The 14,438-nt window shown below is 37.8% G+C and overlaps 2 protein-coding genes across 2 annotated transcripts; both read left to right on the forward strand.

Moving 5' to 3' along the window:
• Positions 1-252: 252 nt before the first annotated feature.
• On the forward strand, positions 253-6,859 carry LOC131791041 (neuronal acetylcholine receptor subunit alpha-10-like). Its single transcript, XM_059108349.2, has 8 exons — positions 253-371; positions 506-650; positions 1,957-2,023; positions 2,713-2,864; positions 3,028-3,072; positions 3,306-3,415; positions 3,487-3,667; positions 4,445-6,859. The coding sequence occupies exons 3-8, from the start codon at positions 1,972-1,974 to the stop codon at positions 5,435-5,437; spliced, it is 1,533 nt and encodes a 510-aa protein (XP_058964332.1). The 5' UTR covers positions 253-371; positions 506-650; positions 1,957-1,971; the 3' UTR covers positions 5,438-6,859.
• Positions 6,860-9,024: 2,165 nt separating this feature from the next.
• LOC131791083 (enoyl-CoA delta isomerase 1, mitochondrial) lies at positions 9,025-14,314 on the forward strand. The gene is made up of 7 exons (XM_059108398.2): positions 9,025-9,082; positions 9,746-9,969; positions 10,756-10,908; positions 11,846-11,941; positions 12,392-12,411; positions 13,323-13,501; positions 13,955-14,314. The coding sequence occupies exons 1-7, from the start codon at positions 9,025-9,027 to the stop codon at positions 14,116-14,118; spliced, it is 894 nt and encodes a 297-aa protein (XP_058964381.2). The 3' UTR covers positions 14,119-14,314.
• The last annotated feature ends 124 nt before the right edge of the window (positions 14,315-14,438 follow it).

A 14,438-nucleotide genomic window follows, 5' to 3' on the forward strand; every position in this document is an offset into this window, starting at 1 on the left:
GACAGCCTGTTGTTACCAATTCTTTCTTTCTCATTAAAATCTATGACAACTCTTACGGATTTTCGGAAATCAATTATTAAAAAGTTTAGGAAATCTCTCAGAAATTCGAGGGAATACAAGATCTGCTTGTAATTAGATTTGATTTGTGTTTTCAACCAGTCATAGAGGAGATCCGCGCAGGTGCTAACATAATTGATCAGAAGCTATAAGATGAAATTGCTTCGAAACCACTTTGTCACGAGCTGTCGAAACTGAAAAATTCATCATGTTGTTGGAAAGGTTATTCGTTTAGTTCCAAACCTCCATTACATGTTCCTTACTGTAACTATAACAGCTCGATTTGGAATTGTTGATGCTACGATTCCCAAGAGGTGGCCATTTTCTCTCAATGTGATTCCTCTGAGTAAACCTTCAGGGGAACGCATCTTTTTTTGATTTAGTGCCCTCTATATCCTTTTAGTCACCCTAAGGAAAGTCAATTTTGATTTCGTCTCTTTGGTCTAAGAGGTTTTTGAGGAATTTTATGCCACTACGAGCCATCAGTTCCAGAACTTCACCGCGGTTTTGGAAAAACCGAAGGAAGGAGAATCACCCACAATTTTGACATTAAAGTTAAGTTCTCTCTCCTCTCCGCAAGGACGAACCGAAAGGCAAGTATCACGATGAGAAATATTTGAAAACCTTTTAAGTTGTACGTGGTATACGTGGACACCTTTGTTGCATTTTATACTGAAGGCTTTTAAACTCTCTCACGCAGGTGCGAGTGCATTACAAACAGCCTTGTTTATCACTCTTCAACATACTCCCAATCACAATGCAATATGATCTTTTTTTAGGGAGAATGAAATAATGCGCATTTTTGCGCAAAAAAATTCAGTATTTTCTTGCTTCCCATTCATGCGAATACATATTTGATTTAGGCCCTGCGTGCTTGAACATTAAGTGCGTATAATTGCATTGTAATTTATCGAGTTTCTTTCATTACTTCCAAAATGTTCAACGCTATGTACTGAAGAATGTGGAGGACCAAAAATATCGGTGTTTCTTTATTTTTCGTAATGAAAATGGCTAACCTCGGATATATATTTTTTTCGTCAATAATACGCTATAAATCTGATTTTGAGCTCTGGATTTCAGAACGATGGAGATTGCTCTGGAATAATGATATTTTATTGTTTCTTGATTATCTCTCATGCAGTTAGTGTTGTAGACAGTCCACTTGCATGATTATTATGCCGTGAACTAATTTGTATTCATGGATTGCCAAATAGAATTTAAATAAGAAATATTTCAATTTGTTGACATAGTTTTAGAGCTTAAAATTGGCCATGGGTCATTCGCGTGACAGTGAACAACACGAACACCTATTTGTGACTTGTGAATAGAATTTAATCATGCAGGAAAAAAAATGTTTGTCTCTTTATTGCTCAACACTGTCACAGCCCGTCTAGAAAGAGTTGTAATAATCAGCTATGTTAAGTACAAGAGTCCATCTCAATGCACCATGAAACTTCATATTTTCGACCTCCATAATTAATCATGAAATTTGTGGTTATAACATGTAATAGCTTTGTTCGAGGAGTCTCCGCAACAGTACTCCAAATCTGAGTGAATAACAAATTATATTATTGGACTGAAGACAGTCTCCAAACATACGTTGATACCCCCCAAATATACGTTAGTCAGTTTTCTTCAGACTTAAAAATTAAATTTTCTCGGCTTAAACAGCGGTAGTTCTTCAAAGATTGCCCAATAAGGGGCAATTCTTTTGGTGCTGGTCAAGGGAGTTATAGTGATGTCAATATTTGGTTCTTGTTTTTTTGTTTGTTTTTCTCTAGCTATTGAAACTAACTAATTAATTTTCAGATACAATTTGTTTGTGGTATTGAAATAAATTTGCGCTGGCAAAACTCATATGCATTCAGTAATAATGATTATCTATATATCTTTGTACAGAAATCTTAAAAAGAAATGAATTCATTCACATCCAGAAGTTTGGTCCTCGTTGCCCTCATCTCCTTCGGTAAGCGGATATCAGAACTTTAGCCAACCGGTATTGTTAAATAAATACCGCCTTGTTTTCAATCCTATCTTTACTTTTAAACCATAAGTTACATTCTGCGAAAGATTTATGGAAATCTCTCCGTTACTAGAATAAAGAACAGTTAGTAGATCGTCGTAGATTGTTCACAGTAGAAGCTCATTTTGACAGTATACCGAATGCTTTACCAGGAGTTACAGGAGTGCAGTGAAAATTGGCTGCCATCTTCGTTCCCATTTTACTCGCAATTATCTAATAAGCTGAATCATATTCTCATTTTGATTAGTTCTTAATTATGATCTATTGGAGGACAGACACAGATGTCGTCGCCAATGACAACTTCTGCTTCTTTGTCGCATAAAACTAATAGGTTCCATGTTGCCTCACAGTAGATGTCCAAAGTATGGTAAGAACATCGGTGACACCCTCGGCTGCGCTTCGAGTGCCTCTTTTTTTTGTTCCTATCACATTTTGACGTCACCTGTGATCTATCACCGAAAAGAAGCACGGCAATATATAATCCATTTGTAAAGAATATCCTCCCTCGGTCATGTCTGCTATCTTTTAATCACGAAAACATTTACGCGTTTTTGTTTTAGTTTTTCCTCTTACGAGGGCAGCTCTCTCATTTCGATGCAAAGTAACTTGCATTATTTTTATTTACTTCTCAGTTACAATAACAACAACAAAAGGTTTGACACCTGAGGAGCGACTCATCACCAATCTGCTTGCAAATTACACGAAGGAAGCAAGACCAGTAAAAGATCCAAGACAAAAAGTTGTGGTCACATTTGGTTTTGAGCTTGTCCAGTTGGTCAATGTTGTAAGTGGGAGCAACTAACAACAGTTTAAACAAACCATTATTCTTTTCTGATCAAGAAGCATTTATTTCCCTATTAAAATTAAACCTTCACGAATTCTTTTTCCTTCATCAACGTTGTGTTATTTGCTGATCCAACTGACATTTTCGGTCTCTTGTGTTTCAGGATGTCAGAAATCAAATGATCACAACAAACGTTTGGGTTCGACAAGTAAGTATTTGCAAATTTCGCCTGACATTCACCTCGTGATTCGTTCATTCCCTCCCAAACTCACTTATTTACTCACCAGCCTAACCAACCTTACATATCTTTTCTAATTTGTCAGAACAGAAACACTACTCTTTTATCAGCGAGACCAAATCTTTTTCAAGACGGTTGCAACGAGTAAGACATGTCCATCGAACTTGAATAAATTTCTTGATTAACATATTTACTGTCGGCAGATTTGGGACAACGAGCTTCTCACGTGGGACCCTAGGGATTATGATCAAATTCAGACGGTCAGGCTGGACGCATCCTTAGTCTGGATTCCAGATATTGTCTTGTACAACAGGTTAGTGCTGACTTGTCAGAAACCTCAGTCCCGTTGGAACGAACTTTTAAACGTGTTCTCATCGTTTGCAGCGCAGATAATGAATTCAGCGGTGGTACTGATAAATACAAGACTCCGGTGATTTTGTCAAGTAATGGGAGCTGCAGTTGGTTCTGTCCGGCTTCTTTCACCAGTACATGCCCAATAGACGTACAGTACTTTCCATTTGATCGTCAGAAGTGCGTATTGAAATTCGGCTCTTGGACTTACGAGGTAATTCTTGCGTCATAAGTGGCATTTTTAATAACTTAAAGGACGACTAAAAGAAAAATATGGAAGTCATGGTAAAATAAGTTTCTTTCAAAGCGAAAAGATTTTTCCCGATAAAAATAGCACTAAAAAAAAAAAAAAGCAAAGTGTATCGCTTTTTCCTCTTCCTCGGCTATCTCATTGCGTTAAGTGACACTTCACGGGAAAAAAAAGAAAGAACCTGTCAAAAGGTAAGTTAGCCTCTTTTCGTAACAACGAGCATCATGAAAAGACAAGAGACAGGAAAGGGAGGCCGCTTCTGAAAAGCAGCCTGAGGAAACGATGATGAAGACGAAAATGACTCCGACGCTGTGGTCTATGACAATGATGACGACAATGCGGATGGTGATGATGACAATAACGATTACGAAGATGATAATCGTGACGATTACGAAGATGATAACGTGACGACGATGATAAACTAATGATGACGATAATGTTGATGACGACGATGATTATGATTATGGTTTTGACTAAGATGATAATGATAAAGACGATAACGATGACGATGACAAAGATGATGAAAATGACGATGACGTCGGCGAGCGCGATGACGATCCACGATGAAAAAATTCGCTAACATGTTGTGTTTACCTTTCCCATTGTTTAAACTTACCTAGGGCAAAATTTTGAGACTGGTGGTATTGTTTTCCTTGAGCAAACAGCAACGTTCTTTGATAGGAACGCACGATCGGTTGTGATCACTATAATAATCCTCTCTTAATTCCTTTGTTCTTGAAGGTAATAGACCTCGACATGAAGGAAGAAAATGGATCTTCACAATCTCAGTACATACAAAGTGCCGAGTGGAATCTGTACGGAATCAAAAAACAAAGAAACGCAAAGAAATACACATGCTGTAAGCACAAGTTAGCAGATATCAGTATAACAATTATCATGGATCGGAAGCCTTTATTTTATCTTTTCAACCTTGTCATACCATGTTTGATAATCCTCTCCATGATTCTACTCGGCTTCTTCCTTCCTCCGGAGTCGGGTGAAAGGATCACACTCAGCATCACAGTGCTGCTGGCTAATGCTGTCTTTCTTCAGCTGGTCGGAGAGAGCCTCCCAAGAAACTCTGAGACTGTCCCTCTTCTTGGGAAGTTCTACATAACTATCATGGCGGAGATCTCCATTTCGCTGATGCTGACGTGCTGGGTTCTAAACATTCATTATCACGGATCAGGGAATTCAGTTAAGGCAGTACCCTTATGGGCTCGTATCATTGTACTACAGTGGCTCGGGTACATACTCTGTGTGGGTAAACCAGATGGCAGTTCGCCTGATATACCAAACACAGACCTCAGATACCATCAAGACGACAGCAAGAGGAGGGGTGTGCCTTTTGCACTCGACTGGGAAACCACCTTTGCACCAGCTGCCAATTGTCACTGCACAAGATGTATCAATGCAAGGGGAACACATTACAACGGCGAACGCAGTCCGGACGAGTCTAAACTAATAGAGGTTCGGTACACCAGAGATTCGTCTCCTGTGGACTTTCCAGAGACACGGCGAGAAAAACTGCCAAGGGAACCTAAACTCCCAGAGGAAATTAGCGTACTTGCGAACAGCGTGAAGGAACGTGAAAAAGTTGAGAAAAACCAGCAGGACTGGAAGTACTTTGCCATGGTAATGGACAGGTTCTTTTTCTGGTTTTACTCCATGACTATTCTGGTCTCGACTTTAACCATCTTCTTAAGCCGAAGTGACGAGGAAATTGGAACATAAACGTAACCAGTTTCGCTGAGGATGAGATAGGTTTCCTTCACAGGGACGCAATATCCAAATCTCTGTTGAAAATTTAGATTGCATTATCTGTGGCAAGTAACTTCTTCAAAATCAGTGCCACGTCTTCAGTCTAAAAACGTTTGACAAAAGGTGCGCGATATTGGTCGCTTAAGCAACATGGTTAAAGGTATGAGTTTAGTGGAAAAATCCAATGTTGATAAAAAACTCAGATGCATTTGTAAAGTTAGCTAATTCAAGACTTTAAATAAATTATTTAACAATCAACATAAAAATATATCCACGTATGAGCAAAGGCTCTATTGCCCAGGTAAGTCGAAGCCTGTTTGTAAGGCAAAGTATATTGGTGCAATATGCCGCAAAAGAAATCCAAAGTTTAAAGTAGAGCAGTGATTTTCTTATTTATTTTCGATTTCTAATACCGGGAACCGACATAGATAATCTTTTAATACCTTAATTCAAAAGATCTGATGGTCAATTCTCTTTTTAATGACTATTCATTTTCTTGAGAATCAGTTGGGAGATTTTGGTGTTATCTCAAGGTAACCCCACATAGATGATGGATCTTTCTCTTCTCGTAATTTAGGTGAAGTAGAGATATTTAGAGATGTTGATCGTTTCTCGCTTTTGAAAACTTGAGTGTTAAGGATCTGAAAGTCGTCTTTTTGATTCTTAAATACAAATATTGGAGTCCCTGTCCGGGGCTGCAAATCTTTCAAGGCAGCTGCAGTCATTCTCGACGTATGTTACTAAGAAAAGGTCACGAGTCAGTGGAATGGGCAACCAATAGTTGTCTCACAAGGAATTGCCTCACCTTTCACTGGGCTATTACACTCTTTCACTATAACAAAAATCGATAGTTTTTTGATGATTTGGAAACTACACAATCAATTCAATAATAACAATAATTTAATTCGGTTACAATTGATGCAAGTATTTGTTTTCCATAAATTCAATAGCTTGCGGAGGATATTGGCTAGACTTTACTATTCCATAAGTTAGATGCCTTGTTTTCTCGAATAGTACCCTTCCCGAATAGGCGCCTCACCCCTCCTCCCTCACTTTCTTAGAGAGTAGGAATAAAGAGGAAAACCTGTTTCTTTATCTCTCTTCTGTAGACTTTTAAGCTTCAGCTACAGTAGCCACCCTCGAATAAGCATCCTCCTTCCAACAAGTACCCCTTCTTTTAGCCACCGGGCGCTTATTCGAGGAAGTACGGCATTTCATGCGTATCTTCAAATGTTTTATTATCTTAAAATTGTCTCAATTTTTTTTTTGACATCAAAGAGCTCATCAGAAGCGATGAAATATGCTCCCACCGTCAAAATATCTTCTGGTTGTTTTTCTTCACAAACAAAAAATGTTATTGACAATTTTAAGTAGCTTCGGTTAAGAGCAATTCCTTTACGGTATAATATATATATATATATATATATATATATATATATATATTTAATAAATAATCCTTAATGTTGTTGAAATGATTCTAAAGTTTTGATCACTAAACAGGTGTGCTGCATAGATGTGAAATTCAATTATTAAAATTGACGATGTAACAATAATGCCTGCTGTTATCGTGTTATTAATGCGTAAACATTGTTTGAAGACATCTGGATTATTGGCCGCGATAGCTCTTGAGATAATAAGAATCTCAGTCACCATATATTATTTTTACCATTGTCCATAAACTCCAATGCTATAAATTCGTACCCAGAGCGTTACATGAAGAATGCAGTGAATAAGGCCGAGTGCTTAACGCAATTGCTTGATTTAGATTATTTTAAAATTATTTCTCAGGCGAGTCAGCCAATGATTAGATATACATATTATCTGAAATAATTTACCGAAAGCTGAACATTTCTTTTCAGTGTAAGAAAAAAAAACTGGCAATTTACAAACTCTACGTACAGGCCAGCTCAGAGGGGATACATCCCATCTCTTGTTTTTCATTTTTTTTTTTTAACTATTTGCCTCACTGAAATAAAAAATTTACAACGAAGTATGATAAGGCAGAGTAAATAAAACAATTTTATGGCGAGAAAACGTAACAGAAACTGCGATGCATAGAAGGTTAGAACGAAAAATAATAAAATTCATACATATAGTGTAATACAATACAATATAAGATGATGTATAATGGTATTATAATAATATAAGTTTTGGCGAATGACTGACAAAAAAAAACTTTCAAACGAACTAGTTCTTAAAATAAGATTTTGGTAAATTCAAAATTTATGACGGTGCTGATATTTGTTAGAAAGACAATGTTAATGTTGATAATACACGTAGATATAATATTAAAGCACTGAGGCTTGGCCTTTTTACTTTGACCGGCCTAAACGGACAAAAACTTTGCAGAAATCGCCAGAGGATAATCCAAAAAATTCTTTATCAGGGATGTTATAGTCGTCGCATTCCCATCTTGAGTCTTTAGGAGTCAACGACCAGTGGTGCAAATGTGGGACATAATTCGCATAATTACTCAATCTTCCTTGTGAATTGGTATCACCCCACCTTTGATATGTCCATTGGTTACAAAGTCCAGCTGTTCTGGAATTATCATCTTCCATTCTTTTCAACGATCTACAGGCCAAGGGTCGCACATCACTCTGTTTGCTGAAGTACTGGACTACAGCTCCACCAGCAACTGTGGTAAAATGGCACGTACGTCCTTTTTATTTTCTGCAATGGATCGCAGCTGATTGAAAAACAAGAGTGATTGGATATTTTGTTGCTGTGGTAATTGCTGATTTCACGATATGATGACTCAATCTTCAGAGTGTCAATTGCTAGTAATATAAGCTGAACTGACCTTCATCTTGAATGGCGATTAGCACGATTTTCATGAATTAATAACCAAGATTAGCTTACAAATTGCGAAATAAAACAGGTCATTTAGATGGGTTAACACACAGGAGAAAATATCAGCTGAAAGGGGGTGAATGCAGGCAATAACCAGTTCACAGCGACAATAATAGAAATAATTCATCTTTTAGAGGTTAGTCGCGGCTACACTGACATTGACTTAATTTGACTTAAGTTCGCGAGTCTTGCCTACCTGAAATTGCTCAAATTGCGTATCAATGTTATGTCTCGAGGGAGAAGACCTCATGTTCTCTTCGGTTTTGTGTCTCCATGTCGGTCGATATGAAATTTTTCAACTCTGCGCGAAACAATGTCGTTGTTACGTGTTACCGTTGTTTGGAGATCGTTTTACTCGACCTGGTTCATTCTCACCCTCAGATGTTTTCATGCAAACATGTTGCATCAACTAGCTCGAAATAATTAGTGTAAGAAGTAATCAGCATAATTAAATAAACATAATGTTCCGAGGGGTTTTTGTTAAGATTGGTTTTGCCAGCTTTTGTAAGGTTTTCAAACTTGTAAGTGAGGCGTTTGAATGTTGAAGTTTCGCTCTTTTGATTTTCACAAAGATATTTGTATTTTTCAAAATTCTCAAACCAAACTGCTTGGCTGTGTTAGGTCTGGGTATGAGACTACCATGGCCCTAGCATAACATCCTACCCACCTACCCCTCCCCAGTTCCTATTGCTTTAAAATTATACAAAATGGCGACAATACTTAAATTCCGTCAAAGTTCCCTAAGAGTAGTTGGGGCAGCTAAGGGTAAGAAAGTTCCAATTTTATTGGTTTTTGATCTAAAATTTAATGTCGAATTAGAAGCGTGAACTCTGGCAAAACTGACGATTTAGTCTTAAACTTTTCGACTGTCACACAAGGTCATACAGGACGAAAGCTCATTAAAACGGGGTTCTTGAGCTCGAGAAGTTTCATTTTTTTGCCTGTATCAGGAATTATCCTGTTTTAGTATGGAAGAACATGAATTCAAATCACCTGAAATTAGCCACTCGTATGGGATGACGCGAAAGCATTAACGATGACATTGGAATAAAACCTTACTTTCTGGAACAGAGAAGGCACTAGGTCAGTTCCAGGCCATTCTCCCCTCTTTCCTCGTAAATTAGTTACGAGAATTTGGTGTTAAATCGAGAAAACAACTTTCATATGAGGAGAAGTTACATGTTAGTCACTTCTGGGAGTTTAAGGCTAGGCTTAATTAGCTAAGGTATCAGGGGTTTCAAAATGTGGCCAGTTGCAGAAGAAAAATTGGAAAAACAAAATGTTATGGCGATGGACAAAATCTGATCAAATCACGTGGTGAACACTTCCTTCTCCAGATTCCTCTCATCCATGTTTGCTTTTTTTCCTCTTCTTTTATCTCTGAATATGCAGCTGAAATATCAACCATTTTATGATTATTCCCAACAGAGGCATGCCAAGGAAATGTAGTAACTAAACCATTTTTGGGTGGTGGCCATTATAGAAGGTGCCTGTCATCCCATGTTAATGTCCAAAAACACGGAAGTATAGCCATTTTGGAGCTAAACAGAAGACCAGTGAACAGCTTCAGCCTGGAATTTTTAGAAGAAATAAATACCACTTTGGGCAGCCTTGAAAATGATCAGGACTGCCAAGGAGTTATAATTACTTCAGTAAGTTACCATGTAGTACATTTATTTTACTTTAAATGAAATTCTGATTAGCCATTAGTGGGTTTTAGATCTACTTTTGGTGTGTTAACTGCAAACTACAGTAAGCAGTTTGAGGCTAGAAGTTGGGAGATTATCAGCATTTTAGACTGACATTGGCTTTCACCTGACCATAAATGTGTACATGGCCATCTTGAATTAAAGGTAGAATGGAAATTCTTCATTTCAAACAAAAAAAGTGGCAGAAAGATTCATTTTTTAATGTCCCAAATGGATCAGCTAAAAATAGAAAACCTCATCTTATATAACTAAAAGGAAAAATGTGGAAAAACTTACAAACAGGAGGAAGAAAGCACAGAGGGAGTTTACCCTACCTGAAACTGCCAAAAGTTCAAACATGGAATGCAAATAGCAAATATGACTGCTGGAGTCTGGTCACATGACTCCTTGTGGTTTGTGGTCACAAACAGGAATCTAGAATTCTCTTTTGCTTTTAGAAAACAGTCAAGGTGTCCATGACAAGTAATGGAAATAGAGTAGGAGAAGATTTTATAAGCCTATAGGAAGCCTAAATAAAAACTACTGCAGCCTTTCCTGGTTTCTATAGAGCTCACAAAGCATCTAGGAATAATATTAATCCAGTCTTGGAAAAGGATGGAAGTGCCAATACTGCTTATTCTCCATTGTCGAGAGAGAAACTGTGAGAGGAAAGAGGATCATGCAAATACACAACTGAATTGAGTTGATGATGATTGTTAGACTAATTGTTGTTGTCTCTGATTGAATTAGGGTGTTCCAAAAGTGTTTTCTGCAGGGCTTGACCTAGTGAAGGAAATTTACCAGCCTTCAGATAAAAAGCGCCTTGCTTCTTTCTGGAGTAATTTTCAGGAGATGTGGCTTCGCTTGTATGGATCACGGCTAGCTACAATGGCAGCTATTAATGTGAGTTATCCATTCAGTTAAAATTGATATCTTTATTGTCTCCTTCACCATCTCTTCCATTTTCTTTTAGGATTAACAATTCTAATTGTTTGTCTGAGTATTAATCCTTGAAATACATGTCACCTGAGCCTCTAAATTCTCTTTGAAGTCCAAAATTTTTCTTGGAGATTTTAACCCTTTAACTCCCAAGATCTGATTGGTAACTGTCCTCTCTAGCTGCTACACATTTCCTTGTACATTATTTACAAGAATTTGGTGTTAGATCAAGTAAACAACCTCTACCTGATAAGTTTGAATGTTCTCATTACCTGTGTGCTTGATAATGTATGGATATCATAAGGAGAAGTTACATGTGAATCATATGTTTGATTTAAAGGGTTAATGATTGTAGGTTGCCAAATGGGAACTTGGAAAAGAGTTGAGCTTATGTGTTAATCAAGTGGAAGCTTCAACATCCCCCCCCCCCTGGGAAACCCATAGGGCATTTGAACGTTTCAAAGTTGGTTCATTCAAATTCTTGTCCCTCAGGATTAAAAGAATGTGCAAATGCCCCACCCAAGTACCAAATTTGATGATCAATGTTTTTATAAAAGGCAAGATCAGTGACCATGACTTTCTGATAGACCTTTTCTCTTGAGCCACCAGCTTACAAAAGTAAGCTTTATAACTTTAAACACCTCCACATTAAAAGAAAAAAACACATATGTTCTGCTAAAAAAGACTGGACAGTTCAGGTTCAAATTTCCCACCACACCCAAGCAAGGTTCAAAATCCCCATTCTTAGCTTTGGAGGACAGTCAAATGCCCTGTGGGTTGCCTTGTGGGAGGGACATGTTGAAGCTTTGATTTGATTAGTGCATAAGATCCATGACACTCTCTGCTGAAATTGGCCCCTTAAGTTCATCCCTTGCCAATTTGGAGCATTCCTTTATTTTAGGGTCATGCTATGGCAGGAGGCTGTGTCTTGGGCTTGTCATGTGACTATCGTGTCATGGCTGAGGGATTCAGAATTGGAATGGTGGAAATTGAGGCAGTAAGTTATTTTTAAGTTCCTTAAAAAGAAAGTCATGTGATAATAAATGAGTTACTGATGGGGCTACTTGAGACATTAGTAATTGTGATGAATGAGTGTGGTGAATTTCTAACACTCTGCATGCTTTAAATCAGCTCTCAATTATGAGCATGGAAATAATTTGGTTTTATCAATTTATTTAATAATGTGAATGACCACTGGGAGGGGCTTCTAGAGCTGACATTTTGAGTGCCAGCCAGTGATCTAGCCCTTTGCCAGAGTGAATTGGGATTTGAATTTTGCAACAGTAACAGCATAAAAACAATTATCATTCCATTCAATGCTCCAAATCCATTATCTGTTAAAACTAACTTTGTTGAAACAAATATTTGATAAGCTCAAATGCTGGTTTGAACAAAAACTCCTAAATGGGTTTTTTTAATTTTTTTTTCTCAATTTCATGTTTTATAGGGTGTCCCACCACCAACTTGGTGAGTGCAATTTATCACAAGTAGAGCGCTTTTCGATTGTGTGTCGTATAAGCGTAATAGAAGTGTCGCTTAACCAATACCAATGTAATCACAACGGCCAATCAGATGACAGGAAAAAAACCTTTTAGAGCCAATGATGACTCAAAATAAAACCGACCAAACTGCCAAAAGCGCGGGAAAACGCGAGCGACCAAGTCGTGATTGGTTTCAGTTAAATTGCATCTGATTCGTTGAGAAAGGGCGCAAGTTTCTTAGACTAATTACAACGAGAAGTAAAGTAGAAGCAAGGTAGTCCTGGATTAATTTCGACACTCGATTCAAAGTTCCTCAATTCGTTCAACAGTTGTGGTTGTAGTGGCTTGTACGTTGCCTGACCATTCACTTGTATTGTAACGGGGCGGACGCTGATATAAATCAAATCAAACTTGAACAACGCCGCGTCGGGGAAATGTCTAATATCAACGGAACTTTCAAGCGTCTATCAATCTCAACTGGTTTATTATTTATTGGAAAGCTCGTAAAAACTGAAATACAATAAATTAAAATAGGCTATTACCATACTATAAACGCTAATCAAAATGTCCTAAACTCGAACGCGCGGGTCGTGTAAATAGATAAATCAAAACAACACAAATATCTTAAGCGCAACAAAACTACCTTGATTATACACGTTTCGGTTTATAAATACAAAATAAACAAGATGACATACCTCTTTCCCCGTTCTATTATTCTAGTAATTCAACAATCCTTCGATCTGGCTATGCTTGCGACTAACATGTGTCTCGTAGCCGATTGAAACCTTATGCCGAAAGTTCTAAGGGTATGTCACACAAAACAAAACAAAAGGGTATTGAACGTTACGCAAATCATAACTGAAAATAGTCTTCGTTGCATGTATTTTCCATCATTAGGGTGGTTGGTACCATGAGAAATGTGGTTGGCCAAAGTTGTACAGAGAAAGCGATCCTAAGTAACAAGAGGTACACATCCGAGGAAGCTCTAGCCGTAGGAATGGTTGATAAGGTTGTACCAAAGGATAACACCATGGAAGAGACGATGGTAGAAATGGAAAAATGGGTCGCTTTTTCTAGTAAGAATTTGAATTAACTGTTTTCTCCAGAAATGCCCGCCACTCTGACATTGAACACTTATATTCGCTTCATACTGCTAACAATTTTTTTTAGGTTTTTGATACCTCACGGCATAACCCTGCATCCCCTCCCCTCGTCCAACCCTCAAAATTTCCCAGTCACTCTTTATGAGAAGGGTTTGTAAATTATTTAAGATGACCAACGTCATTAACTAGATTAAAAATTGGAAAAGAAGAACACTCTCCTAGTCCTTCGCTCTCAGTGTGAGTTCTGATTCGTCTAACCGATGACCTTGTCTTCCATTTATGAATTTTCTTTAGAATATTATGGTAATTCAAGGCAGCATCGCGTAATTGATAGTTTGCTTAATTCTCCTTATATGTTGGCTCTGTGGTGCACACTTGCACACTGAACAGGGGGTGAAGTAGTCGTGTGTTTTTCTCCATTTTTAGGCAAAGCTAGAGAATTAACCAAAAAAACACTACGAAAAGAGTTTGTGGAGGCGCTGGAGAATAACAGAGCCGAAGACATCAAGGACTTCTGTGACTGTATACTCGATGAAAATGTACAGAAAGCAATTGGGAAACAAATCGAGAAAATCTCTAAAAAGAACTAGATACCGAAAGCACCGCGTGAATTGTGTTGTCGTCAACGATAACAATTTGGCAAACGAAGAGAAGTCAGCGAGTGAACAAGTGAACTGGCATCTGGAGAACTTCCTTCATTTTCTGAGACCAACTTGAAGCGAGGCGCTTTGTAGTGCTTCAACATAAAACTGCCATTATGTAAATTAAACATAACTTTTAGAATAAGTATCGTCACCAATTCACATATCAACGTATAATCACAGTTTGTGTGCGTGGCATGGTTTTCCTATCCTGTCCTTCAAAGGTGGATTGCCCGACCAAATCATGTCTGCATTTTCAGACGTTTCGC

Source organism: Pocillopora verrucosa, chromosome 8, assembly GCF_036669915.1.
Source record: "Pocillopora verrucosa isolate sample1 chromosome 8, ASM3666991v2, whole genome shotgun sequence".
NCBI classification, from domain to species: domain Eukaryota; kingdom Metazoa; phylum Cnidaria; class Anthozoa; order Scleractinia; family Pocilloporidae; genus Pocillopora; species Pocillopora verrucosa.

Coding starts and splice junctions, on each gene's coding strand:
- LOC131791041 (XM_059108349.2), top strand. CDS start 1,972: ATGAATTCATTCACATCCAGAAGTTTGGTCCTCGTTGCCCTCATCTCC. Junction 3,416..3,486: donor GATATTGTCTTGTACAACAG/GTTAGTGCTGAC, acceptor CATCGTTTGCAG/CGCAGATAATGAATTCAGCG. Junction 3,668..4,444: donor TCGGCTCTTGGACTTACGAG/GTAATTCTTGCG, acceptor TTGTTCTTGAAG/GTAATAGACCTCGACATGAA.
- LOC131791083 (XM_059108398.2), top strand. CDS start 9,025: ATGGCGACAATACTTAAATTCCGTCAAAGTTCCCTAAGAGTAGTTGGG. Junction 10,909..11,845: donor CTACAATGGCAGCTATTAAT/GTGAGTTATCCA, acceptor CCTTTATTTTAG/GGTCATGCTATGGCAGGAGG. Junction 13,502..13,954: donor AAAATGGGTCGCTTTTTCTA/GTAAGAATTTGA, acceptor CTCCATTTTTAG/GCAAAGCTAGAGAATTAACC.